Source organism: Lonchura striata, chromosome 1 (assembly GCF_046129695.1).
Source record: "Lonchura striata isolate bLonStr1 chromosome 1, bLonStr1.mat, whole genome shotgun sequence".
Classification (NCBI taxonomy): Eukaryota; Metazoa; Chordata; class Aves; order Passeriformes; family Estrildidae; genus Lonchura; species Lonchura striata.
The window spans coordinates 140,317,558-140,340,676 of NC_134603.1; the positions used below are offsets into that span (position 1 = coordinate 140,317,558).

At 45.6% G+C, this 23,119-nt stretch overlaps 2 protein-coding genes and 1 long non-coding RNA gene across 4 annotated transcripts in view; 2 read left to right on the plus strand and 1 right to left on the minus strand.

The window, feature by feature from the left end:
* Positions 1 to 1,343, plus strand: part of MYO3A (myosin IIIA) — a 137,408-nt gene extending 136,065 nt beyond the window's left edge. The window contains exon 35 of the mRNA XM_031504179.2: positions 1,166 to 1,343. Coding sequence (XP_031360039.2) covers positions 1,166 to 1,280 — 115 coding nt within the window. The 3' untranslated portion in view covers positions 1,281 to 1,343. The remainder of the gene's footprint in view (positions 1 to 1,165) is intronic.
* Positions 531 to 3,176, minus strand: LOC144247564 (uncharacterized). Of its 2 annotated transcripts, XR_013341204.1 has the most exons (3): positions 2,962 to 3,176; positions 2,760 to 2,859; positions 531 to 756 (listed from the first exon to the last, which is right to left on the minus strand). It is a non-coding gene; the product is annotated as an uncharacterized LOC144247564 (long non-coding RNA). The 2 variants fall into 2 exon arrangements; XR_013341203.1 differs by having other exon boundaries at positions 2,760 to 3,176.
* An 840-nt stretch (positions 3,177 to 4,016) lies between these two features.
* Positions 4,017 to 23,119, plus strand: part of GAD2 (glutamate decarboxylase 2) — a 40,757-nt gene continuing 21,654 nt past the window's right edge. Inside the window, exons 1-7 of the mRNA XM_021533111.3 lie at positions 4,017 to 4,222; positions 4,492 to 4,551; positions 4,697 to 4,849; positions 5,848 to 6,081; positions 10,849 to 10,939; positions 11,766 to 11,878; positions 15,706 to 15,821. Of these exons, the coding sequence (XP_021388786.1) occupies positions 4,147 to 4,222; positions 4,492 to 4,551; positions 4,697 to 4,849; positions 5,848 to 6,081; positions 10,849 to 10,939; positions 11,766 to 11,878; positions 15,706 to 15,821 (843 nt within the window). The 5' untranslated portion in view covers positions 4,017 to 4,146. The remainder of the gene's footprint in view (positions 4,223 to 4,491; positions 4,552 to 4,696; positions 4,850 to 5,847; positions 6,082 to 10,848; positions 10,940 to 11,765; positions 11,879 to 15,705; positions 15,822 to 23,119) is intronic.

Here is a 23,119-nt window from a genome sequence, read left to right on the forward strand (position 1 = left end):
CTATCTAGGTCCAAGTCTTAAGGGAAATGCTAAGCCTGGGATGAATACTGAATTTGAAAATGCATCTGTAGTAATAGAGGAAATGCTTGTAGAACATTCTGAATGTAGAATATTTTGTGCACCTTACATATTTCATTTCTGGCCTTTTTTTTCACGTATGATCTAAATTAGTTTCAGGAAAGTGAAGACATGTAATTAAAAGTAATAATATCAGGGAATTACCATATAGTTTACAACCATGAGAAAATGTTGCATTTCTAAGGTGGTTAATTACACCAAATCAAATCTGTCACCCTGAGGTCTGTTTTAGGTGAGTGAGTTTTGCTACTGAGACAATTTCTTACCCTTTACTGTTTGCTGTTCTAATTGACATAGTGAAACAAAAGATGTGTAACTTCTGAATTTAGAGGTACCTCAGAGGGAAGATGAATGCAATTAATAAACATTTCTGCACTTCAGGATCTCTTGAATAGGGTCACCAGGACTGTACAACCAGTGACTGTACAGACATGCCAAACTACTTCAAGAAGTGAAGCATTTAGTACTTTTTATTTAGCAGTTTACCTTTGACATTGGATAAGGACCAGTGGTGGGGGCATCTTAAGTTTGTAGAACACTACAAATTTTGTAATTATTTCAGAGTAATTTACTGTTTAAATAACAGTCTTTTCTTTTTAATCTTGCTCCATGGTAACAGCTGATTCCACATCACTATTCCAGCTTGTCAGAGGTGGCATTCAAAATGCATCTTGCCATCTGAAAATAAACTGAAATTAGATGGACGCTTACAGTGAACTCCACAGGCAGGTTAAATACAGAGCAAACAAATTTATGCCAACTGAAAATCTGGTGCAGTAACCATCAGGCAAATGCTGCTGCAAAGCATCCCCATGCTCTTCATGTTTTTATGTCCTTTCATTATGTCCCCTTCATAGGAGAACATGTTGTTCTTCTGTGTTCATCTGCTTCTAGCATATAATGTGTTTGTTCCGAGGTGCTTGTTTTGTGCAGCACAGGAAGAGGCCTAGCAAAGTCAGCTGATTTTTTTTCTTTCTCCTTTTATTTTTCCCCCACAAGGGTGGAGGTTAAGCAGTCGATTAGGAGTCTTTGCCAAGGTAAATGTTTTGACTTTAATTTCTAAAACACTTCTGTGCTTAATCCCTAGGTCGAGGGTTGCAGAAAGACCCCTGGAAGAGAGCAAAGCTGAAGATAATCCCTATGACTACAGACGACTGCTGCGGAAGACCTCACAGCGCCGGCGCCTTATCCAGCAGTTCTAGCTGCTGCTGCTGCTCCTGCTGCCATTTGGCTTTTATTAGCATAATTTTTTTTATCATTTTATACCATGCGTTTCCTTTTTTTTTTTTTTAATCTCCAGTGTTTCAAGTTGTGTGTTCATATGAATATTAATTACTATGGTTTACATCCCAAGACCATTGCAAAGGGACACTGTCAGTCACATATCTTATTCTTACCTAATATAAAAATCAGCTTTCTTTTGTGTTCCATTGCTACATCCTAAAATTATTAAACAGCTTAAGTCCAGTTTACTTTCCTCAGTGCATATTTCTTTTTTTCCTCTTCATCAGTCTCATCCAATCAAAATAATAATTTACTTTATAGTTCCCTAGTTAAGCTTTCTAATTTCTATTCACCTTCAGAAAACCTTAGCTATTGTTTTTAATAAATTGTTCTACAGGGGAAAAAATTACAAGAGCACCATGCGGGAATTTCTGCTTATTTTAGTTTACATTGCTCAAATTTTGGGATGACCTGTTTGTGGCAAGTGTCCCTTTAATGAAAATGTAAACAATTAATTGAATAGCATACTAGGGAAATTTATTTCATTATTGACTTTACTGTAAAGCTAGTAGCCAGTTTTAAAGTTCAATATTGTGTGTATAATCTTTATGTTGGAAATGTCCATTTATGGGAAGTATGTCCAGCCCTCTCCTCTGCCTCTGAGCTTTGTGACTAAGTGATGAACTTCTAAATCATGTTTGCTTTGTTCTCATTTGCATTAGATTTTTAGGAATCTTAATCTCTGGGGTAACAAGAAAGGAATAGAAATACACTCTCTGGTTGATTGCTGCTGAAATGTAATGATCATTCTTAATCAGTTCCACTAGAAATTAAATGAAAATAAAGGCAATAGCCACAGTGTTCAAATTTCCCTCTGATTCCGTATTCAAAAGACCTTATTTCACAGAAACCACACAGATAATTGCAGCACTTCCTTTCAGGATTCATAATTGCGTGTTCCCAGCTGCAAAGCAAGAGAAAGCAAATTTCATGATGCCAGCATAAAGGCCTGATCCTCAGCTCTCCTAAATGTGACAATTGGCGGCAGCAGTCAGCCACAGGGGCTGGGTTTTGTCCATTCCCCATGCACATTTGGCCTTTTCCCCAGAGACAGATAACCATTGCTTCCTGATCTGTAACTAGTTACAAGGCTGTGCACTGGATTAAAACATACTGCAATGTAAAATTTGCTATAAATTGTTAAAATTTTGAAATCTATTCCAAAGTTGTTTTGTCATGTGTTAATAAAACGATAAATAAAAATGTACAAAGCAGTGATACAGTTGATTGTGTCTGAATTACATCTGGAACCAACAAAACACTGTGGACTGGGGCATGAGTGAGCAAGGCAGGGAAGGGCTTGCAGCAGCCTCTGGCCGTGGAAAGCTGGAATTATTGTCTACATGCAAGCCAGTGCGATGCAGCAACTGGAACAGACATTTCACATGAAGAGATACCTGGACTGGTTTTCTTCTGCTTTCCTACCACAGCAGTGTTTTGAAGCACTGAGCCATTTCTGTGAGGTCTCATGTTAGGCACTTATAACCATGTGGGTGCCTAAAAAAAGCAGAAAGATGCCCCGGGCTGAACACAGGGCCTGGCTGCGAGCGGCGTGGGGGCCCTGCTTGACCAGCCCCCTCGGCAGAGCCACATTCTCACCTGGTGTGGTCCTGCCTGCCCCGCTCCGAAGCCAGGGTCTGAAATCCCTCCTGTGTCAGAGAGGCAGCTGCGGCAGGGAAACTCCCGCGAAGACCCGGCTGGGTGGAAAAGGGAGGTTTGGTTGCCTTCAGAGACGTCATGAAGGGACTGGGAACAGTTGTCGTGCTCTTCCCGTCTGGCCGCCGGGCCCTCTGCCTCCCCGAGGCTGGAGCCAGGATGGCGGCTCCTCCAGGGTCCCCAAGTCGGAATGTTGCGGGATGTCCCCGGGAGCGCCCCGGGGCTGCAGGGACACGCGGGGGCAGCCGCGGCGTCGCGCAAGGCTCCTCCATCGCGTCCCTACGAGCCAGGACGCCCCTGCCTGCCCGGGAGCAGCAGGGACAGCGGGAGCCCGGCCCGCTGCGGGCCCCTCCACCAGCGCCTGTTCCGCGGCGGCCCGGCCCGACGGGGCTCCCGCCGGGGGCTGCGGGCCGGGCCGATGGGACGGCGGGGCTCGGGGGCTGTCTATTCACAAAGTGAGACGTGTGGTGGGGAGATCGCCCTTCGCTTTGCATCTTAAAGGACCGAGGACGCTTCCCCGTCGTCTCAGCCTTCCCCCCGAGGTACCAGGCTGGACCACCGCATCCGCCCCCGCCAAGGCTTGGAAAACTACCATTCCACTCCGCTCAGTGGCACCGGGCGGCTCAGCCCCCTTCGCCCGCCCCGCCGCTGGACCGTCGGTCGGGTGAAGACGGCACAGGCACCCTGGCTCGCCTTCGCGCCCCAGGGCAGCTGCAGCCCCAGCTCAAGCGGCACCCATAGCTCGGATCTGCCCCGAGCGCTACCGTTCTCCCACCGCCGCGCCCCGCTCCCCGGCTGCAGCAGGGTGCGGACACGCCTTAGAACAGCCGGCGCCGTCGCCGCTGGCCGCCTCAGCGGGCGCCTCTTCCCGCGGGGCCGCCCGCCCCGTCCCGGGCAGCAGCGCCTGCGGGGCGCGGCCGCAGCAGCTCGGCGGAGCGCGCCCCGGGGGCGCCCACGGGAGACGCTCCCACCCACGCGTGCCCGGGGCGCTCCCGCCCCTTCGCCTGCCGCCGCCTGGCGCAGCCGCGCGCACTTACACACCCGCACACTCACACTCACGCACACTCGCTCAGGCCGCCTGGGCTGCAGATCGCCGCTCCTCGCCCGCCCCGCCGGTTCGCCTCCGCCATGGCAAGCCCCGGCTCCGGCTTCTGGTCCTTCGGAGCCGAGGAGGGCTCCGCAGCCGCCGAGACCCCCGGCACAGGTAGGAGGACGCCGAGCGGCCGGGCGGGACCGGCCCGACGGAGCCGCCGTGACAGCGCTGCCCGGTCGCCGGAGCCCCTTTGTGACAGCTCGACCGGCGGGACGAAGCGGTGCGGTGCGGGCGGCGGGGACCGACGGCGACTCGAGCCCGGGCCGGCTCCGCGGGGCTCCGCGGGGCAGGCGGTTCCTGGGGAGCGGGGCCGGGGGTCGGGCGAGACGCCCTCAGCCCGCTCCCGCCCCACGGACCCTCCCCTCGATTTTCTCTTACAGCAAGAGCTTGGTGTCAGGTTGCCCAGAAGTTCACGGGAGGGATCGGAAACAAACTCTGTGGTAAGGGCAGGGAGGCCCCGGTAGCCCGCGGCGGGGGCGCGGCTGCGCGCCCACGGAGCGCCGCGGGACCTGCCCCGGGCCGGGGGGGCGGGGGACGAGGGCCGATGCCCCGGTAATGAGGCCGTTTGTCCGTGTCGCTGTCAAGCCCTGCTCTACGGAGATGCCGAGAAGCCCGTGGAAACCGGCGCCAGGGCAGCAGCCCCGGGGGTAGCGGAGCCGAGGCCGACCTGCACCTGCGACAAAAAGCCCTGCGGTTGTCAAAAAGCGGACGTGAATTACGCCTTTCTGCACTCAACAGGTAACGGCGCTCCCGGGGCACGCTGCTTCTCTAAAACTAACCAGAAAAAAAACAGCGGTTCGGTCCGAAAATCGCTCCCGCCCGCGTTGCGCGGAGCCGTGGGGGGCCTGGCGGTGCGCGGCGGAGCTCTGCGCCCTCAGCCCTGGCCCCCGCCGGGCATTTCTCAAATCTGCGAAAAATCACGCAAACAACAAAAAATACCGAAAAGAAAAACCCAAATCAGTAAAATCTCGCGTACTGGAGCCCGCAGCTTTTTCCTTCTAAGGAGCACTGAAAGCATCGACCTTCTCATTGAAGACCCTGCGATGTAATTAAGGTTTGAGGGGAGGAGGGAGACAGAGCACTCTCCTACTCATTTGCTTTAATTCGAGATATTTTTGCAGTTCATCTTTTCTGACCTTGGAGGTATCGTCTCCTCCAGTGAATAGGTCCCAGCTCCCCGCCGACATACACTAGCCAAGGACTCTCCCGTTTGCTCAGCAGCCCGGGACCCCAAATTAGGGGCTTCCACTATAGTCTGGTTTTGACTGAGCCATCGCTCTTAAACAAAAGCTTTCTGCACACCAAGACCCCGTGTAGCATTGCCTCAGAAAATTATCAACAAGTCACTTGCATGGGAGAGTCACCAAGAAGGTATTTTATTGCAAGGCAAATGACAGTTTTAAGGGCGCTGCTTGTAGCATTTGTTGCTCAATCTTTATTTTCTGTGAGATTTGTTTTCCCTTTTGTCTTGTTTCCCTGGTCTCACTGTCTTAAAAATTACTCTGAAATATACTGTGGACAGAATTGGCCAATTTAGATAAACTATTAAATCTTGTTATGTTTAAGAACATTCCTCAAAATACAACCTTGCCAATTTGGTTATTAAATGAAAACAAAACATGCTTTTATTGACTACAGTGTAAAGATTTTGTAAACATAAATGGGAGAAGGCTTTGTTCAGAATCTATGCATGTGGTCATAAAACGAAGTTAACTTCTAAATTTGTCCATTCCCAGATCTTCTGCCGACATGCAATGGAGAAATAACTACTATGTCTTTCCTGCAAGACGTTGTGGACATTTTACTTCAGTATGTGGTGAAAAGTTTTGATAGATCAACAAAAGTTATTGATTTCCATTACCCAAATGAGCTGCTCCAGGAATATAACTGGGAACTGGCGGACCAGCCACAGACCTTGGAAGAAATTTTATTGAACTGCAGAACAACCCTGAAGTATGCAATTAAAACAGGTAATAGCAATGCTCATTTTCTACCCTGTATGGTTTCATCCATTGATTAAAGGTGTCATTTCAATTTAGCTTGAAACGTTAAGAGACTGAAGCAGCAACTGTATTTTGTCAGCTCCAAGTAATTTCTAGCAGAGACAGAAATCGTTCTCCAAAATGATAAAGCACTCCAGCAGCTCCATCTCTGTAGCTGTCAGTGCAGCCTCGCACACCCTTTCCGATTTAAAATTAATGCGTCTGTGCGTCGGAGATGGCGAGTGTGCCGCTGGGCAGACTTTGCACCACCTTCCCCACTTTCTGCCGTGCCTTTTCATCATTTCACGTATGGTGCCCGGCGATTGCCTCCTGCGGGCGCGGAGCTGGGGCAGAGGGGAGTCCCTGCACTGGGGCAGCAGGGACTCCAGCCCATTTAGCAGCCGAAATCACAGTAAACGGCCTGTAAATTCGAGCTCTGAGAGGCCATTTGCCGTGCCTGTCACTTCGCCTGCAAGACATAAAATTAAAAGAGAATTTAGCAGAATCTTACACAGAAATATCGAGGATTTAGTTTCAACTTTAGGCTCAAGCAGTAAAACCAAAGTCCGATTTGTTTCAACAGCCATTTGCTGGTTTTCGCTGGGGAAAGCAGGGGTGGATTGACTCCTCCCTGGCTGGGATGCCGCGTTAGTCGTGCCCCGCTGTGCACTTCGTGGAGGGAAGGTAGCGTGGGGCTCACCCAGGCGTGGGGAGCGCCCGACTCTGCACCGGGGCCACCTTAAGCTGCGGCGGAGCAGGCAGAAAACGGAGCCGGAGCCGCAATTACGGCTGTCATTGGGAAATAATAAGGGGTCCGGAGAGCTCTTAGTGGGAATTTAAATTACGGAGAAATTGCTTAAAAATAAATGTGAAGCCATTTACTGAACGAGACAAAAGGCTGATTTGTGACTAGAGGTTGAGGGGAAAACAAAAACATCTCAGGTTTTGAGAAGAGAACAGAACAGACTGATCCTGGCAAAGATTGTGAGGGATCTGTGTAATCCTCCTCGTTTAGTGGTGGAAATGACCATCCGCATGTTTTGATGAATGGGTCGGGTGCTGTCAAGATGTTTGTAAAATACTGGATTAAATAGTTAGGTAAATGGTATCTTAAATGAGGGGAGCAAAGTCGATCAGTCCAGTGATCTATATGATGTGTCTGGATAGGGCATAGGAAACGTATTTGCACAGAAATTATGAAGAATGTGGGATCTATGATTCTGGGAATTCAGAAAAATAGGGTTTCTTAGCTGATTTTCTTTAATCGTTTTTTGTTATAGCCTGTTTTCACACAACAGACCAATTTAATTTTTGTATCCAAAAAAGACAATTTAAAACAATGTTACCATTTCTCTTCCTCTCTATAAATATCGGAGGCTTTCCCATCTTGACATTTTATAATTTGTTTAAATGAAAATAATGCTTTTAAAGTCTGAAAACGGGTGCTGGGGGTTTTGTGAAATGTGGTGGCGTGGCGGGGTTCAGCCCAGGGGGTGCAGAGCCGCCTCGCTTGGCTGCTGCTCCTCTAGCCTGGCGATTCACGAAATGCGTGAGGCACACACCCGGAGCCCTCCGGCGTGTGCTTAGGAGTAAAACACTGGAATTACCCTCAGAGCAAGGACAGTATGGGGAGGTTTCTGGCGGCAGCGTCAGCCTCCACTCCTGCCGCAGAAGCCCCTCGGACACGGCCCCTCCTGGGCGGCGTTTGGCTGCAGGGGCCCGGGAGGCTGATTGAAAAATAAATTGTACTGCATTAGCCTCACAGCTGGATACCCAGGTCCAGGGATTCGGCGAGGCAGATGGCCGGTTTTTCGGCCGAAGGGCAGGTGTGGGTTGCTCCTAGGTGTTGCCTGCGTGCCACGGCTCACTGGGGCGCCCGGGGAAGCCACGCTTTCACAGAGACTGAATTCTCGCTGAGAGGATGTAAAAGGCAGTGACTGCGGATGCAGGGAAAGATGGGTGTTAAATTCAGTTCCTGTGCTCTGGACAATTGAAAATGAGCGTTTAAAAATGTCTTGGAAACTCCAGGAAGGGTGCGAGGAGCCGGTTCTGGCCCAGCCTTGCTCCCTGGCAGCCCTGGTGCTGGCCATGCACGCAGCGAGGCTGCAAGCACGGCCAGACTCAGTGCTGCCAGCCGTGCCTTTATCCCAGCCGCGCCTTTATCCCTTCTCGTCGCTTCCCTGTGGGGGCTGTGGAGGCCGGGGGTTCCCGCTGGGCATGCCCGTGCCTCAGACCGTGCCTGAAGCCGCTGCAGGTGGGAGGGTGTGTGGGAGGGTGTGTGGGGCAGAGGCAACGCCCTCAGTGCGGAAAGCCCGGCCTGTCCCTGTGCCTTGGCCCTGGTCCCTCGCCATCATCTCCCGATTTACTCTGGGGTATCTGTGAATACACTGTGTATTGCTAAACAAACCCTTAAGTAATACTCTCCTGTTTTCATCTCTCAACCAATTCTTCGCCCAGTCACAAGCTCTTTTCTAGTACCTCTTTGTTCAGGAACAGCTTCAGCAAAGGATTTGTATTTCAGACAGAGGCACCCGGGGAGTGATTTTTGAGCAGCTCTCACAAACTCTTCTCACCTGGCCAGTGGAGCCTGTATTCCAAGCAAAGCCTCAGCCGTCCATGGCCATCTAGCCAAGGGAAGAGAGCTCGCTCACGTAGTGAGTCGTCGCATGGACAGGCAAAGCCCTGCAGCCGGGGCAGGGGTCGGGCTGGGGCAGAACATTCCCTGCCCTTCTGTGTTACAGCCGCGCTGCAGAGGGAAGGCACGGGTGGAGGGGCTGTGTCACAGGTGTGGGTGCCGGGTGCTCTCCCAGCAGCAGCCGCTGCCCTCTCTGTCCTGACATCTCTCGATGCAGCGCCGCTCCCTCCACCTCGCTCGCTCCAGGGCACGGCTGCCCGAGCCCTGCGTGTGCCCGGGCCCGTTCCTACGGCGGCTCCCAAAGCAGGTGGTGTGTGCTGGGAGGTTTGCTTGAAGAAACAAGCAGTGACAGCAGGGCTGTCGCCTTGGGCTGGGTGTGGGGCTGACAGAGAACGGCTGAGACACTGCAGCTGCAGATACAAACTCTGCTATTCCCCAGCTTTGTGGATTTATTTCCAAAACAGGAATTTTTGTTATCTCCTTTGAGTCTTCCTGTACTCCTGATCCAGTAAAGGCTTTTAGCTCCTAATTTTCTGTTGCTTTCAGGTGAAATTTGTCATCCAGCTGTTATATGGAACCTAAGCTATAAATATGGAATTCTCCTTCAAAATTCCTCCATCGGGGGAGGTGCAGTTCTCTGCAGGCAGAGACCCTGGAGCAGGATTGCTGAGGCTGTGGTGGTGGTGATGGGGTGCGCATGTGTCTTAGGTACACCGAGCCCACTCAAGAATATGAAGAGCAGGGGGCAAGATCCAGTTCATTCTGCTGGATCTGAGCATCATTCCTCGGTGTTCAGGGGCTTTGGCTGCCTGTCTTTGGCAGCGCAGACCAAGGAAAGGTGGCAGTTCCTGTCAGTGAGAGAGGGAGGTCCGTGCAAAATGCGGTCAGGCGGGATGGCAATAGGACAGGGCTGGTCTCAGGTTAAGGGCGCAGGCAAGAGGAATTTGTGTGTGTGTCCCCTGCCCCATATCCTCAGCTCTGGTCTGCCTGCTCAGCTTGATTACTCTGCCTTTGTGTGCTGCAGGGTGGGAGCTGGGGAGCAATTCCCCATGCTGCTCTGCCAGCCATGTGTCCATGCCTGATAAGAGGCCACAAGAGACCGAAGATAAGTTTTCTCTCAGTGCTGGGTCTGCATTTCCTCAATCATCTTGCTCTATCTTTTGTTTTCTCTGATGGCAATAACAGTACATCGTCTAAGGGTCAGGACAGGTGTTTTCCAAGCAGAGGCTGCTGTCCCTTGAGTTGGATGGCATTTAAGTAATTGTGGACCATCCATAATTTGTACCAGTAATTATGCCACTTACCAAGGGCTTGCGGGAAGTAACTATTAAAAATGGAATTTTAATGCTTCCTGTGTTTAATGGCTCTAGGCATGTTTTTAAGGAAAATCTCTAGGAGGATATTTTGAAAAAAAACAGGAGCCAATTAGATTAACCAAGTAAAGAGAGCATCAGCTCACTGAATATAGTCCTGTGCATCATTCTGCTGGAGCAGCAGTGCTTATTTTTATTAGCGTTTGATTAAAATCACAGTTGCAAGTAGCCGGGCTATTTGTAATTGCACTCTGACAGTGAAGAAATGACAAGGACCACCACCTTCCCTGCCATCCCTGTACAATCATCAGCCATTGAGTCATGTGCAAAGCAGTCACCAAAATATTCCATTTTCTCATTTCGCCGTCTATTACAATCATTAGCCATTCATCACTGATGTTATATGTCCTGGCAAGCTTTTCAGATAGCGTCTCATGTGTGCCTTTCAAACCTAGTCAGGCAAAACCATATCCAGTGACAACATGTGACACGCTAACGGGAGCAAACAGCTATTTTTGTGAGGCAGCAATGTGCTAATTTTCAAGGCATATTGAAAGGATAATGGGGAATGTTGGAATTAATTATTCTGTGTTGAGTATAATTACTCTGATTTTACTGACTTTGGGATGAGAAAGAAGAGAAATTATCCTGCCTTTTTCAAGAAATGTATTTACTGCCATTTGCTTTGTTTCATACCTTGAAAGCTCTTCCTTCTCTATAGAAATATGGAGGTAAATATACTGTTCAGCACTGAATAGTTTCATTCAGAGTCATCAGCCTTTTGTTAACATTTTCCATCTTATGCAGGGCACCCTAGATATTTTAATCAACTTTCAACTGGGTTGGACATGGTTGGATTGGCGGCAGACTGGCTGACATCAGCAGCAAATACTAATATGTAAGTAGAAGATTTTTTTAATTTAATATATAGATATTTAATGTAATTTCACAGTTATGCGCTAAAATACTAGTTCCTGTACATGAGTGAAAGAATAATTTTTTGTTAAAATTACTGGGGAAAAAATAAGCTGTTTTTTAAATGGTTACAACAGTTATTTATAGAAAGACCTTCAGTGTTGTCCTGTAGGCTGTAATTTATAAAATTTCATCATCACGATAGGATGTTGGTTGTGCTGCCTCCCAAAAGCACACAAAATACATATACAGATTAGCATTTTGCATGCATAAATATATAAAATGAAAGGGGTACTGAGTGAGCAGTTGCATTCATGTTACGTACGATTCATACCTGGAGCAGTCAAAGCTGTTGCTTTCTGTAAGAAACAGATGTGGAATTTAAAGTGTGGGGTTTTTTCACTTTGGTATTAGGAAGCATTTTTGTGTATTTGCTTAGCTTCATGCACTCTCTGGCCATAGTGAATGGGACTGCTGACACGTGCCTCTAGACATGCACACGAGTCTGTGCAAGGCAAAGGGGCTCTGCCCAGCATCTCTTGGATGAAGGGCAAAGCCTTGAGCCTGGAAGAGGTGGGCAAGATTTTATTCACTGAAGTGGGTGGAAATGGATTCTTAAGCACTTCCTGCATTTCTCCTTCCAAACATTTGATGTCAAATCAGAAAGAAGACTGTGGAAAGTATTGTGAAACAGAACTCTATCCAGTATAAGATAGAATATATTGTGGCTATAATGTAATGTAATATTGGAAAAAGATGTATTAGTTTTGTAGATGAAAGCATTAAATATGGACATTACTACATTTCAGGTTCACCTATGAAATTGCTCCAGTGTTTGTACTTTTGGAATATGTCACACTAAGGAAAATGAGAGAGATGGTTGGCTGGCCAGGGGGCTGTGGCGATGGGATATTTTCACCTGGTACATGACATTTCAAGCTTTCTCTATTTTTCAGACTGTGGTATATGACATCCCCTGCAGCTAAAGAGTAAATATAATTAAATATGCATGTTTGAGAGGACACTTGCTAGTAAACACCAGTGGCCTCTTTGAGATAAAGTATTGCATGTTTATGAATTTCAGGGATGTGATTATGAGGGTCTGTTTGAGCAAATTGCTCTGCATGATGAGCAGCTGTAATGGCACATGGGAAGCATAATGACAAGAGACATTTGCCTTGCAGTTTTGCTTTGCCTCCACTTTTTATGGATTCCATGAAATAGAAAGACTGTTGTATTAATAACAGAGGGAAGAAACACAACAAAGTTCTCCATCACCTCAGGGGAAATTGGAGCAAACAGGGAAAAATGTAGCATACTTTCCAGCAATTTCAGTAGAGTCAGGGAGACCCTGCCAGCATTAGAGCATGCTGTTAGCTTTCCATGTGAAGCTGACCTGTTTTTCTCAGTGGGGTTCTTGGGTGCTTAGTTAATCTGAGTGCTTAAAGGCTTAGAAACCTGTTTTCTTCAGGGCAAGTTGTTAGTAAGGCAAAAAAGTTAGTGTAGAGAAGTCACTGACAAACATTGTTAAGACTTTTTTTTTAATCATTCCACTTATTCTTTTGATTTATACTCTTTGTCACCTCTTCCCTGACTCTGTAATTTCATTGCTCAAAAATTTTGGCCTGTCTATCTTACAAAATTGCAAAATAATGAAAGAATTTACATTGGGTATAATATCTTGGCTTGTCAAAAGAGAACAGACTGTTAGCTGTTGCGGAAGGAGCCTTTCTGGAAGGGAAGTTAGTTGACCTAATGGAGAGAGAAAGAGTTCACTCTTGAGTAGAGGTAAGGCCTCACTGATAACAGCCTAGGACATTCAGCTCTCTGAGGCCGCGAAGGTCAGGCAAGGCTCACCTTCAGCTTCACACATCTGAATGCATATGTGGGAAGTGGTGTGGGAATTTTATTTTGTCCCTTTCCACAGATGTAGAGAAATAGATGAGAAGAATTGATACTGCTTTTTCATGAGTTCCTAGTTAAAAAGCATGAGACCAAAGGCACTGACAGCTTTTATTGTGGTGCTTAGAGATCCCCCTGAAAACCTTGGCCTCCACCACACCGGGCATCTGAGTGTGTGTCACAAGCCTAGGACCAAAGTGAAAGCTTTTGGAAACTGCTTGGTGATTGGTTACCAAGCCTGACCTGACTCGGTACAGCTGCCCTCAGCTCCTCACCTTCCCCCTGGGCTGGTCAGGGATGGCAGGGTGAGAGCAGAGCCATAGCAGTGCTGCCCAGCAGCCCGGCAGCGGCTGCGTGAAAGGCTGGCGTGCCAGACCTGCCCGAGCCTGGCACACTCGGGCACAGCCAGAGTGAGTCAGGGAAGGTGTGTGCCTCAGGAGGTGCTGCAAAAGGTGCTGCCTGGCATGGGGCCAGGGTATTGTTGGTGTGTCAGAGCTCGCTTCATCGAGCCAAAACCCGTGTGGGGATGGGCTCTCTGGCAGGGTGTACCTGCACTGGCATTTGCAGGGCTGCCCCCTCTCATTCTTTCTTTATTTATTTCTTTCTTTCTCTGCAATTTCTGATTTGTGCAAAGTGCATCTTTCTAATTTTCTCTCTTAAGGCAGCAATACTCAGTATGCAGGTTCAGCATTTTAGGCAATAATCAGAATAATTTCTTTGCTGTCTTCCCACTTCATGGCTTTAGCTGAAGACCTTACTATTGCAAAAAAAAAAAAAAAAAACTTTCTTTCTCTCTGCATTCTCTGGAATGAAATAGACAGTATCAATCCATGTGAAGCCTGACTATTTTCTCCAAATTCTGTAGGTGTGTTTTGTTAGCTGGAATTAACTATGGATGTGAACACAACTACAAATTTAAAAGCAGAATGCAGGCATATGAATAAATTCAAGGTTAAATGACTGAGTGATAAATTCTAGTAGGGAAACTTGGTATTGAAGAAACTAAACATTTCAGTCTTGATTCTTTTGACACTGAGCCAATGACTTTGGACAAGATAGGCCAAATTACTTCAACTTAGTTCAGTCACCTAAATCATCAATAGCAGCTCTTGCATGGCATCTGCATTTTTAGGGACAGGTACCTGAGCATTTCCTCTTAATCTTTACATTTCTCATTGTCATTTCTGAAGAGAGGTGTTGAAATATGCTCATATCTCAATATAGTTGAAAGGGGAAGAAAAACCCCAATCTGTACTGACCCGTATGGCAGCATTGCCATTCTTCCCTTGGATTCACAGAAGGGCCAGTGAGGTCAAGGAAAGCACACAGCAGGGCAGCCTCACTGCAAGAGCAGAGCTAGGATACTGATTAGAAATGAAGGCACAGCTTGTGTGGGCTGTAGAACAGCATCTATATCTCCAGTGAGATTAAAACAAAAAAGTCATTATCATGAAAAAGAATTATAAAAGTCAAAACAATGCTAAATTTGCCAGCACAGATACCCAACAGTGCTTCCCTCATCTCAAAGGATGGATTTTATCTTATCTCATTTTGGCTGTCCAAGCATTGGGTATCTACCATGGGCTAGTTACAGCAACTCCTGTGTATTCAAGGGAGAGTGGGGATGTGTCTGCAGGGAAAGTTCCACCTACCACAAACAGCTGCCACAGGATGAGCTGAACCATCCTCCGGAGGTGCACATCTTGTGCTCTTCATTCCATTTTTAGATGGGTGACTGTTGCAATAGTTGAATTCTACCTCACTGGCATTTCAACCTGTTCATTTAAAAGTTTTGCTTTATATAAATATATGTGCATAAACATGGATATATGATCAATATCTATGTATATATATATATATATATATGTATAATATATATATATGTATATATACACACACACATATATGCATATATATATGTATAATATATATATATATGTATATATACACACACACACACACACATATATGCAGAGTAAACCTGACAGATTTAATGTATACGTATCTCTGTATGTGTGTGCTTGTGTGCATACAAATGTAAAAATTCTCAGCTTCTGACTCACATACTGTATTATATTCCCATAGTGCTCTTGCAGCACTAATGTAAAGCCAAACATTGCCCCACTGTAGACACAGAGACTCAGTTTGTAAAAAATCTCAAGAAGGAGAAACAGACCACTGCAGAGCTGTAGATCTGATACCCATCTTGAAGTGGGTTAAATACCCTTCTTGAAATGGCTATTTTAAGTGAATGTATGCCAGTGATTTTAAGGCAAGTATTAGGGACATTTAATCTTTTCCCCTTATTCCCATCAGAGACGAATTAAAATTAAAAATTTTGTTAGAATGATCCTCTTTCCTTTCTCTTCCCTCTTTCCACTCCCATTATCCAGAAGATAGTGGCTGTTGGGTCTCAGTGAGTGGGTTTACTCAAACCTGGGGCATAAAACACTACCTTGATTTAGAAGGGGAGAGCACAAATTAGGTGGCACTTGGATATCCCTTAGGAAGTTGCCTTGTGGGGGCATTGCTTAGGAGATGGAATAGAGTGGGATTATGTGTTGATAGCACATGGAAAGCTAAGACTGAAGGTGAGATAGTAGTTAGAATGAGGGTGAAAGGAAGCACCAGTCTTTTTTGCAGTGGTACTTTTTGCATAAGTGTTTTTTTGTGTGTAGTAGATCCTGTTATTACACAGCCCAGCTGTGAGGAGCATCAGGAAGAAGAATCTGTGTTTCTGCCACAAGGCAGAGACATTTATATAGAAAAACTATAGCAAGACTTGTTTGTTCTGAAATGATATTACAATGAATAGAAAAAGTAACAGTATATTACTGTGGACTCCAGGTGGTGCCATATCTAACATGTATGCTATGTTGATTGCACGTTTCAAGATGTTCCCAGAAGTTAAAGAAAAAGGAATGGCAGCTATTCCCAGACTGGTTGCCTTCACATCGGAACATGTATGTGTTTCTGTTTTTTCCTGTCTGTTACATCTGCTTGTATGAATTTATGATGAAGAAAATAGCTGAACAGGAATTTGTTGACAACTGTCTTCATTTCTGTTATTCCTTCACTAGGAATAAAAACATGGGAAGAGGCTGACTTTTTATCTATAGAGGGGTGATCTCTGCACTTCTCCATGGGTGAAATCCAAGCAGAGCAGTCTCTACAAACCACTGCCATTTCTTTGCTCTCACTTGTGTCCATATAAATGTTGATGTGAGTGTTAAGGACCACATCAAACAAGGAGAGCTCGTCATTGGGCTTCAGCACTTTCTGCCAGGAATGTCATCTGTTCTGATCACTCTGGGGCAACAGAAAATCCTTTTGAGTCAAAATCTTTCCATCTGAAACCATTCCTGCTGTTATTTAATGAGAAGGTGATAACATACATGAAGACAGCCATATGACAATGCTGTGTGTACAGCAGAGCAGCTGCAGTATTTGCTGGGCAGCTGGGCTTTGCTGTGAGTTTCTGCCTGTGAGCAAAAGCTTCAGCACATGGGGTTCATCACAGGCACCGCTGGCACCTGGCAGTGCCAGAGGCGAGGGAAGGTGGGCACAAGAGAAACAGGAGCACTCCTTGTAAGAGAGCTCTTTGCTCTTTGTGCAGCCATATGGAAGTCTCTGTTGGGAGGGTTGGTTTTGGCTTTATGACCATTTAGAACTCCTTGCAGCATAGAATGGAGAATGTGGGTGCAGGCGGAAAAGAAAGAAGAAGGTTAATCCCCAGGAGGGGCTGTGAGCTGTTTTCAGGCTTCATTGTCCACTTCTGAATTTCTCTCCAGCTGTGTGGGCTCAGCCAGAAAGGACTCATTTGTGGCTGAGGCTCAGCAGGATACTGTCCATGTTAGGTAACAATGTCCTCCTGGTGCCTGCTTTGACTTACCATAGAATGTGCAATTCTATATAAGTACAAAATACCATAAAAGTTTATCACAGAAGTGCAGGAGGAAATCTCTCCAAGGATGCCTTTCATAGCAGTAGGATGGGATGAGATGCAATACACAGCTGTGGGCTCTACGTTGCAAAAATCTTGTCCCCATAACAGTTAAAGAGGACAGTCTAGAGATGAGTAGCAACTTTCCAAAGCTGTATGAATAGCAACTTTCCAAAGATGTACATCAGTCATATGGAAGTAACAAGCCTTACTTGTGCAAATGAGGTTCAACATGATTATTTAAAGTAGCAAATCCTATTAATCATTAGAGAATTTCATTGTTTTCATAGCAATGGAGTGTTAAACAATGACCCAAATTGTGCTAACAGTCTCAAAATAATGAAGTGAGCTTAAGTAATTGTGTTTTCATGCCAGGGAGGAAGCAGTTCCCTTAGCAAATTAAACATTCAAAAATCAAATATAGTAGAGAATTCATAGGACAGCATCTGAAATCCATTACATTTTTAAAGTATCTTGAAGCTGCAGTTTTGTCCCTTCCTCAATCAAGCTTCATAAAAAGTATATTCTCATCTTCTAGAGAAGTTAAGAAACTGCATCATGTGAAGACAGGACCCTTTAAGCCTTAATTGTCCAAAGGATATGGGATCATGGTTTAACCCTCAAAACAGCAGAAGCTGTTGCAGAAATTACAGAGGCCTGGAAGTACAATCCTTTTTAAGATAGGAAGTGTCATGCAGGACCTGAACAGACACTTCAGATATGCAAATGTCATTTGTCTCATTTATCACATCATGTTGATGATCTACCTACTTTAAGACTTCTTGGCCTGACTGAGGTTTCTCTCTGCCACAGTTGGATGCTCTTGAAAGACAATGGCCATGGAAAAAGCAGATTGTAGAATCATAGAACACCCTGAGTAGGTAGGGATCCATCAGGATCATAAAGTCCATTTCCTGGCCCTTTGCAGGACACCCCAAAAATCACATTATGTGCCTGAGAGCATTGTCCAAAAGATTCTTGAGCTTGGTGCTGGTGACCACCTCACTGGAGAACTATTACCATGCTCAACCACTTTCTGGGTGAAAGACCTTTTCTAGATATTAAACTTAAGCTTCCCTTAACTCATCTTCGTGCCTTCCCTCATGTCCTGTCACTGATCATGAAAGGGAAGAGATCAGTACCTGCTCCTTTGCCTCCCCTTGTGAGGATGTTGAAGACCACACTGAGATCTCCCTTCAGTCTCTCCTCCAGGCTGAACAGACCAAGTGAAGCCAGCCACTCCTCATACAGATTCCCCTCCAGACCCTTCACCATCCTCGGAGGCTCTCCTTGGACACCCTCTAGCAGCTTAATTTCTTTTTAATACTATGGCACCCAAAACTGCATGTAATATCCAAAGGGAGGCTGCCCCAGTGCAGAGCAGAGCAGGACGATCCCTCCCTTGCCCAGCTGGCCATGCTGTGCCTGATGCCCCCCAGGACAGGGCTGGCTCTCCTGGCTGCTGGGCACTGCTGGCCCAGGTCCCTTTCTGTGGCACAGCTCTCCAGCCTCTCATTGCCCGATCTCCACACACAACCAGGGCTGCCCCATCCCAGGTGAATAATCTGGCACTTTCCCTTGTCAAACTTCATATGATTGGTGATTTCCCAGTCCTCTTAATTTATTGAGGTCTCTCTGCCTATGAGGGAGTTAATCCCTTCCAAGTCATTGTGGAAGGGATGTGTCCAAGTCATTAATGAAGGTGGTAAAGAGCACAGAGATGAGGATGGAGTCCTTTGGAACTCCAGTAGTAGCAGGTCACCAGTTTGAGGTCACCCCATCCTCTGTAACCCTTTGTGCCCAACCCATGATCCCTTTGGTCACCCATTGTGTAACAGGATGGTCCAGCTGTGAGCTGGATGCTTTCTTCAGAAGGAAACTCTGAGAGACAGTATTGAAAGATTTGCTGAAGTCCAAAGCACATCTGCTGGCTTTCCTAGGTCAGTGGGTTACCCTGTTGTAGAGGGAAATCAGGTTTGACAAGTAAGGCTCCATGAAGCCGTGCTGGCTCTGACCAATGACTGTGCTGTCCTCCAGGTGTTGTGTTTCAGTATTCCAGGTGCTGTGTTTCAGTACTTCCCAGAATAATCTTTTCTGTGAATTTATCAGCTACTGAAGTGAAACTAATAGGCTTGTAGTTTCTGGGGTCCTTCTTCTTGCCCTTCTTGGAAGTTGGGATGATGTTCTCCAGCTTCCAGTCAGCTGGGACCTCTCTAGATTCACAAGACCACTCAAAAATCAGTGAGAAAGGCTTTGTGATTACTTCAGCCAGCTCTTTGAGAATTCAGGCCCATAGATTTGTAGAGATCAGGCCCCATAGATTTGTAGGGATCTAGCTGGAGCAGCAGATCCATAGTATCATTTCCCAATGCTCTGCATGCATGGTGTGATAGTAAACAAAACTTAAAGTAACTGTATGTGTTTAGAAACTCAGATTTTGGTTTTGAAATTTTCAGTCAAATGCAAAGATTTTAATATCAGCAATTCTTAGCAAAGAATTTCAGCATCCCAGATGAGACTTTATTTTCATTACTATGTCTAGAGCTTCCTGTACTATAAATGAATGAAGCTGTGTCACAGTTGCCACCACTACTACTGTAATCAGAATCTGGCTTAGTCTGATGCCATTACAGGTTCAGCTGCCAGTTGGAAAGAAGGGAAGGGAGGAGTAATTCACAGCTTTTAAGTAATTACTTCCCTAATTTAGGAGTGCATCATGTTCCAAAATTAGGAGCTACACTCTCTGCACAACCAGTGAAGAGAAGCACCTCTGGAGAGAAACTCAGAGCATCCAAATTAGGAACCTAAATATTCATGGATTTCAATGTTCTAAATCACCTTTGGGAGGGCTTCACCTACTTCTGTGCACTGACCAGTGAGCCTCCTCATATAACACAACCTACATTTGGTGCCTAAAATAGGTTATGTGACTATTCCAACTGTGCATGTTCCCAGACAGCAAATTTTCCCCAGCCTATAACTTAGCACTCTCTGCTGCTGTTTGTTTCTGTTTCACTAGTGATGGTGAAGTACTCTGCAACTACTTGGGTAGGTCTTGGGTAGGTTTGATTTCACTGAGACACACTTGCAGTCAGGATTTAATTCAGTCCTCTGTATTCATCAGGACATCATCAGTCTTCTTTCATTTGCACTGTTGCAGGAGCAGTGATGTCCTTCAGGGCAGCTGTTCTGGACTGCACATGATGCAAGAGACCTTGACTCAGAGGGGGAAAAGTGATGGATGCCAGTTGTAAAAACCTATTTCAGTCTATCATTTCAAATACAGTGAAAAATCTAAAGTGGAGGCCTCCCACTGTGTTCCAGCATATCAGCTTTAGGCTGCTGTAACTGTTCAGAGGAGTACATCCCTTTTTCAGCATGGAGAAAGCTGCTGAAAGGGATGGCTCTTTCTCAGAATATTTTAGTTGTTCCATTTGTGAAGGCCTATTAAATTTTAACCAATTACCTACTGTAATTTTGACCTGCCCAACCAGAACTGTCTTAAAGAGTATCCAATAGTAGATGGAAATTATATGGAGCAGGCATTAGGAGGCAAAAGGACAGTCATGCTGCCCTGAGGAGGAAAAGTGTGCAAAGGGGAAGTTTAGCTGTAGAGAGATAGGTGGGTTCAAGTCACAAAACAGCCTTTGTCCCTTTTCATTGATAGTAGGAAAATGGCTTTAAGAGACTTGCATAATTTCTGTGGACATGATTAATTGGGGATTGTGTGGGCTTAATCCATAGCTCAGAGAATGAAAAAAAGGCTGGTCATAATTGGAAAGACAGAATCTTTTTTCATCTTCTCTGTTGTCCAACCCAGCAAGACTATTCTCATGGAGTTCACAACAGCTTTCTTACTTTCCCGCTCATCTAGAAGTCCCCTAAGAAGGAACATCTTGTCAGGTGCTCAGTGAGGGGATAGCAACACTCTTCCTTATCATAGGTTTAGAAAACAAAGTGCAGAGCTAAGAACTGGCAGGTGATTCAGTCTAATCTGACAGTAAGGGACCCCTTCATCCAGTTAGAGACCACAGAGGACACAGAGGGGGCTCTCCTTGCCTCTGGCATCTCTCCATCTGCACTGCTGCTGAAGTCTTCGCTAGGAGTGCAGCTCTGGCATGTGCTGAAGGAAAGGGTGGTCTGTTGGCTCTCCAGGTATCAGCATTGTAGACAGCTGGAGCTGGACACACTTGGAGAAACCTCATCCTATGGGTGAGCACTGGGAGAGGTGGCTTGTCTGGGGCGGTAGCAGAGCACCCTCCCAGTAACAGTGCACTCATCATCCACACAGCAGCTAGATCAGAGGAGGCAGTTAGCAGTAAATCACCTCTTCAGCTTCATGCATGCTGCTTTCCCTTTGTGAATAAACCCCATTAGTTGTAGGGAGTATGTCAAATGATTCCAGTATCTGTGGGAGAAGAGTGGCTTCAGGAAGTTTTTATCTGAACAGTTCCAGAAGCTTACTATGAAGCTTCTTGGTGCTGATGCAGGAGGAAATTAAAAAGTGACTTCTGTGTCTGTAGCTTGATATAGACAATTTCACACAGGCTATGGAAGATTTTGGGTTGGTTTCTGTGTGCAATGAATGAAAATCTGATTTCTAGTCTACCACTTCCATGATACGTAGTGTTGCCCTCTGTCCCTGCAAGTTAGGAGACACTGCAGAACTGCCACCTGCCAGAAGCAGTCCAAGGGGTGTTGTGTGAGGTGCTGCTTCCAGAGGAAGCTTTGAGGAGCCTGAAAGTCCTGTTTTCTATTTTGTAGCATAGACTACAAAGCTGTAAATTACACTCGGCATACAGAGTGAGTAGGAATTAGATTTGTTTCCACCTAAGAAAATTTAAAATCAAACTGATAGAGTCACACATTTTTTTCTTTGCATTACTTACTGCATAATAACTGGAAAATTATTTTTTGTGGTATTTGAAGCTGGGGGAAACTGGAAATTTGGTCTTATTTGAGAAACAACTTAATTCAGGTATCCCATTCAAATCAAAGTAAAAGCATTTTCTAGAAAAGTAGTGTTCTAATGTAGTCAGTCCTAAAGGAGAAAATCATCATTTGGGTCTAATCCTTCATCTGGTCAATACCTTGTGGCTTTTACACTGCTACAATATCCTCCTGAACTCAGCGCAACGTTTCTTATCATGTACAATGCTACAAAACTATCTGCACTAGAAAAAAAACAAATTACTCTTTCTGATTAGAAAAGCAGCATGAAGTTATGTGTTTGAAAAATGCCAAAGATGTGCATAGTAGTATTTTCAGAAACATTAATGTCCTCATTTCTCACCTGATACAAACAAGTAACTTTAAAAAATGAATAGCAGTAGGTAAATGAAACCATAGCAAATATATCTCTCATTGCAGTGTATTTAAGATTTGTATAGGACACAGTATGCTTTTTTTTGTAGGTAACTGAAGGAGAAGCTGTGGCTTGAAATCAGATGATAAAGATAGGATTAATGTTGCTTAATGTTAATCACCTGAAGTGTAAATATTTAATCTAAATTAGTCTATACACTTTTTATGGCCAATAAAAAAAGAGCAAGATCTGCAGAAGGCAACTCATCTTAAGTCTAAAACAGGTGCCAAAGCCTTAAGAGATCAGTGCCTTCTGGAGGTACCTTTTCTTCCCCACCTTTGTGGGAGCCCAAACAACAAGCCTGAACTAGCAACATATTTTTTGATTATTAAGAGAGAAATAGCCCAGCTTACATATCCAGGGATTGCACAATGCCTAAAGCCCAAGAGAAATAAATAGCAAAGTGTGTTCTCCTTTGCTGGTGAATAGGTGATAAGGTGAGGCTGAGGGTCCCAGTCTCTGGGCACTAGGCTGCCAGTGACAGACCTTGGGGGAGTTTCAGCTGCAGGATGTCTGTCTTAGCTTTCTCAGCATTTGGGAGCTGGTTACTGATAAGCCACCTCCACAAAGCTCATGCCACTCTGGATTTATGTAAGCTAGGAGAAGCAGCAATCTGAAAAAACAGCCATGCCCTGTGGGGCTTATGGCATTAGGATGGTTGTTCGTGACAGCTTCAACCATGCCAGCTGATGAGCAAGTAATTTAGCAAGCTATAAAAATAGAAGCATCTGTATATTGAAGCACTTTAGATAACAATGCTGTACTTTTCAGCATCATCGCATTTTTAATTATTCTTCCATTTTTCAGGAGGCCTATTCATTATTGCACATGTAATACATTTACATTGTCTCTACCTTACAAAGCTAACCATGTAAAAATTGCTATCAGGGGAACAAACCTATACCTAACGGCATTTGAAATTTTACATAAAGGGAAAATTCCCCTGGCTCAGA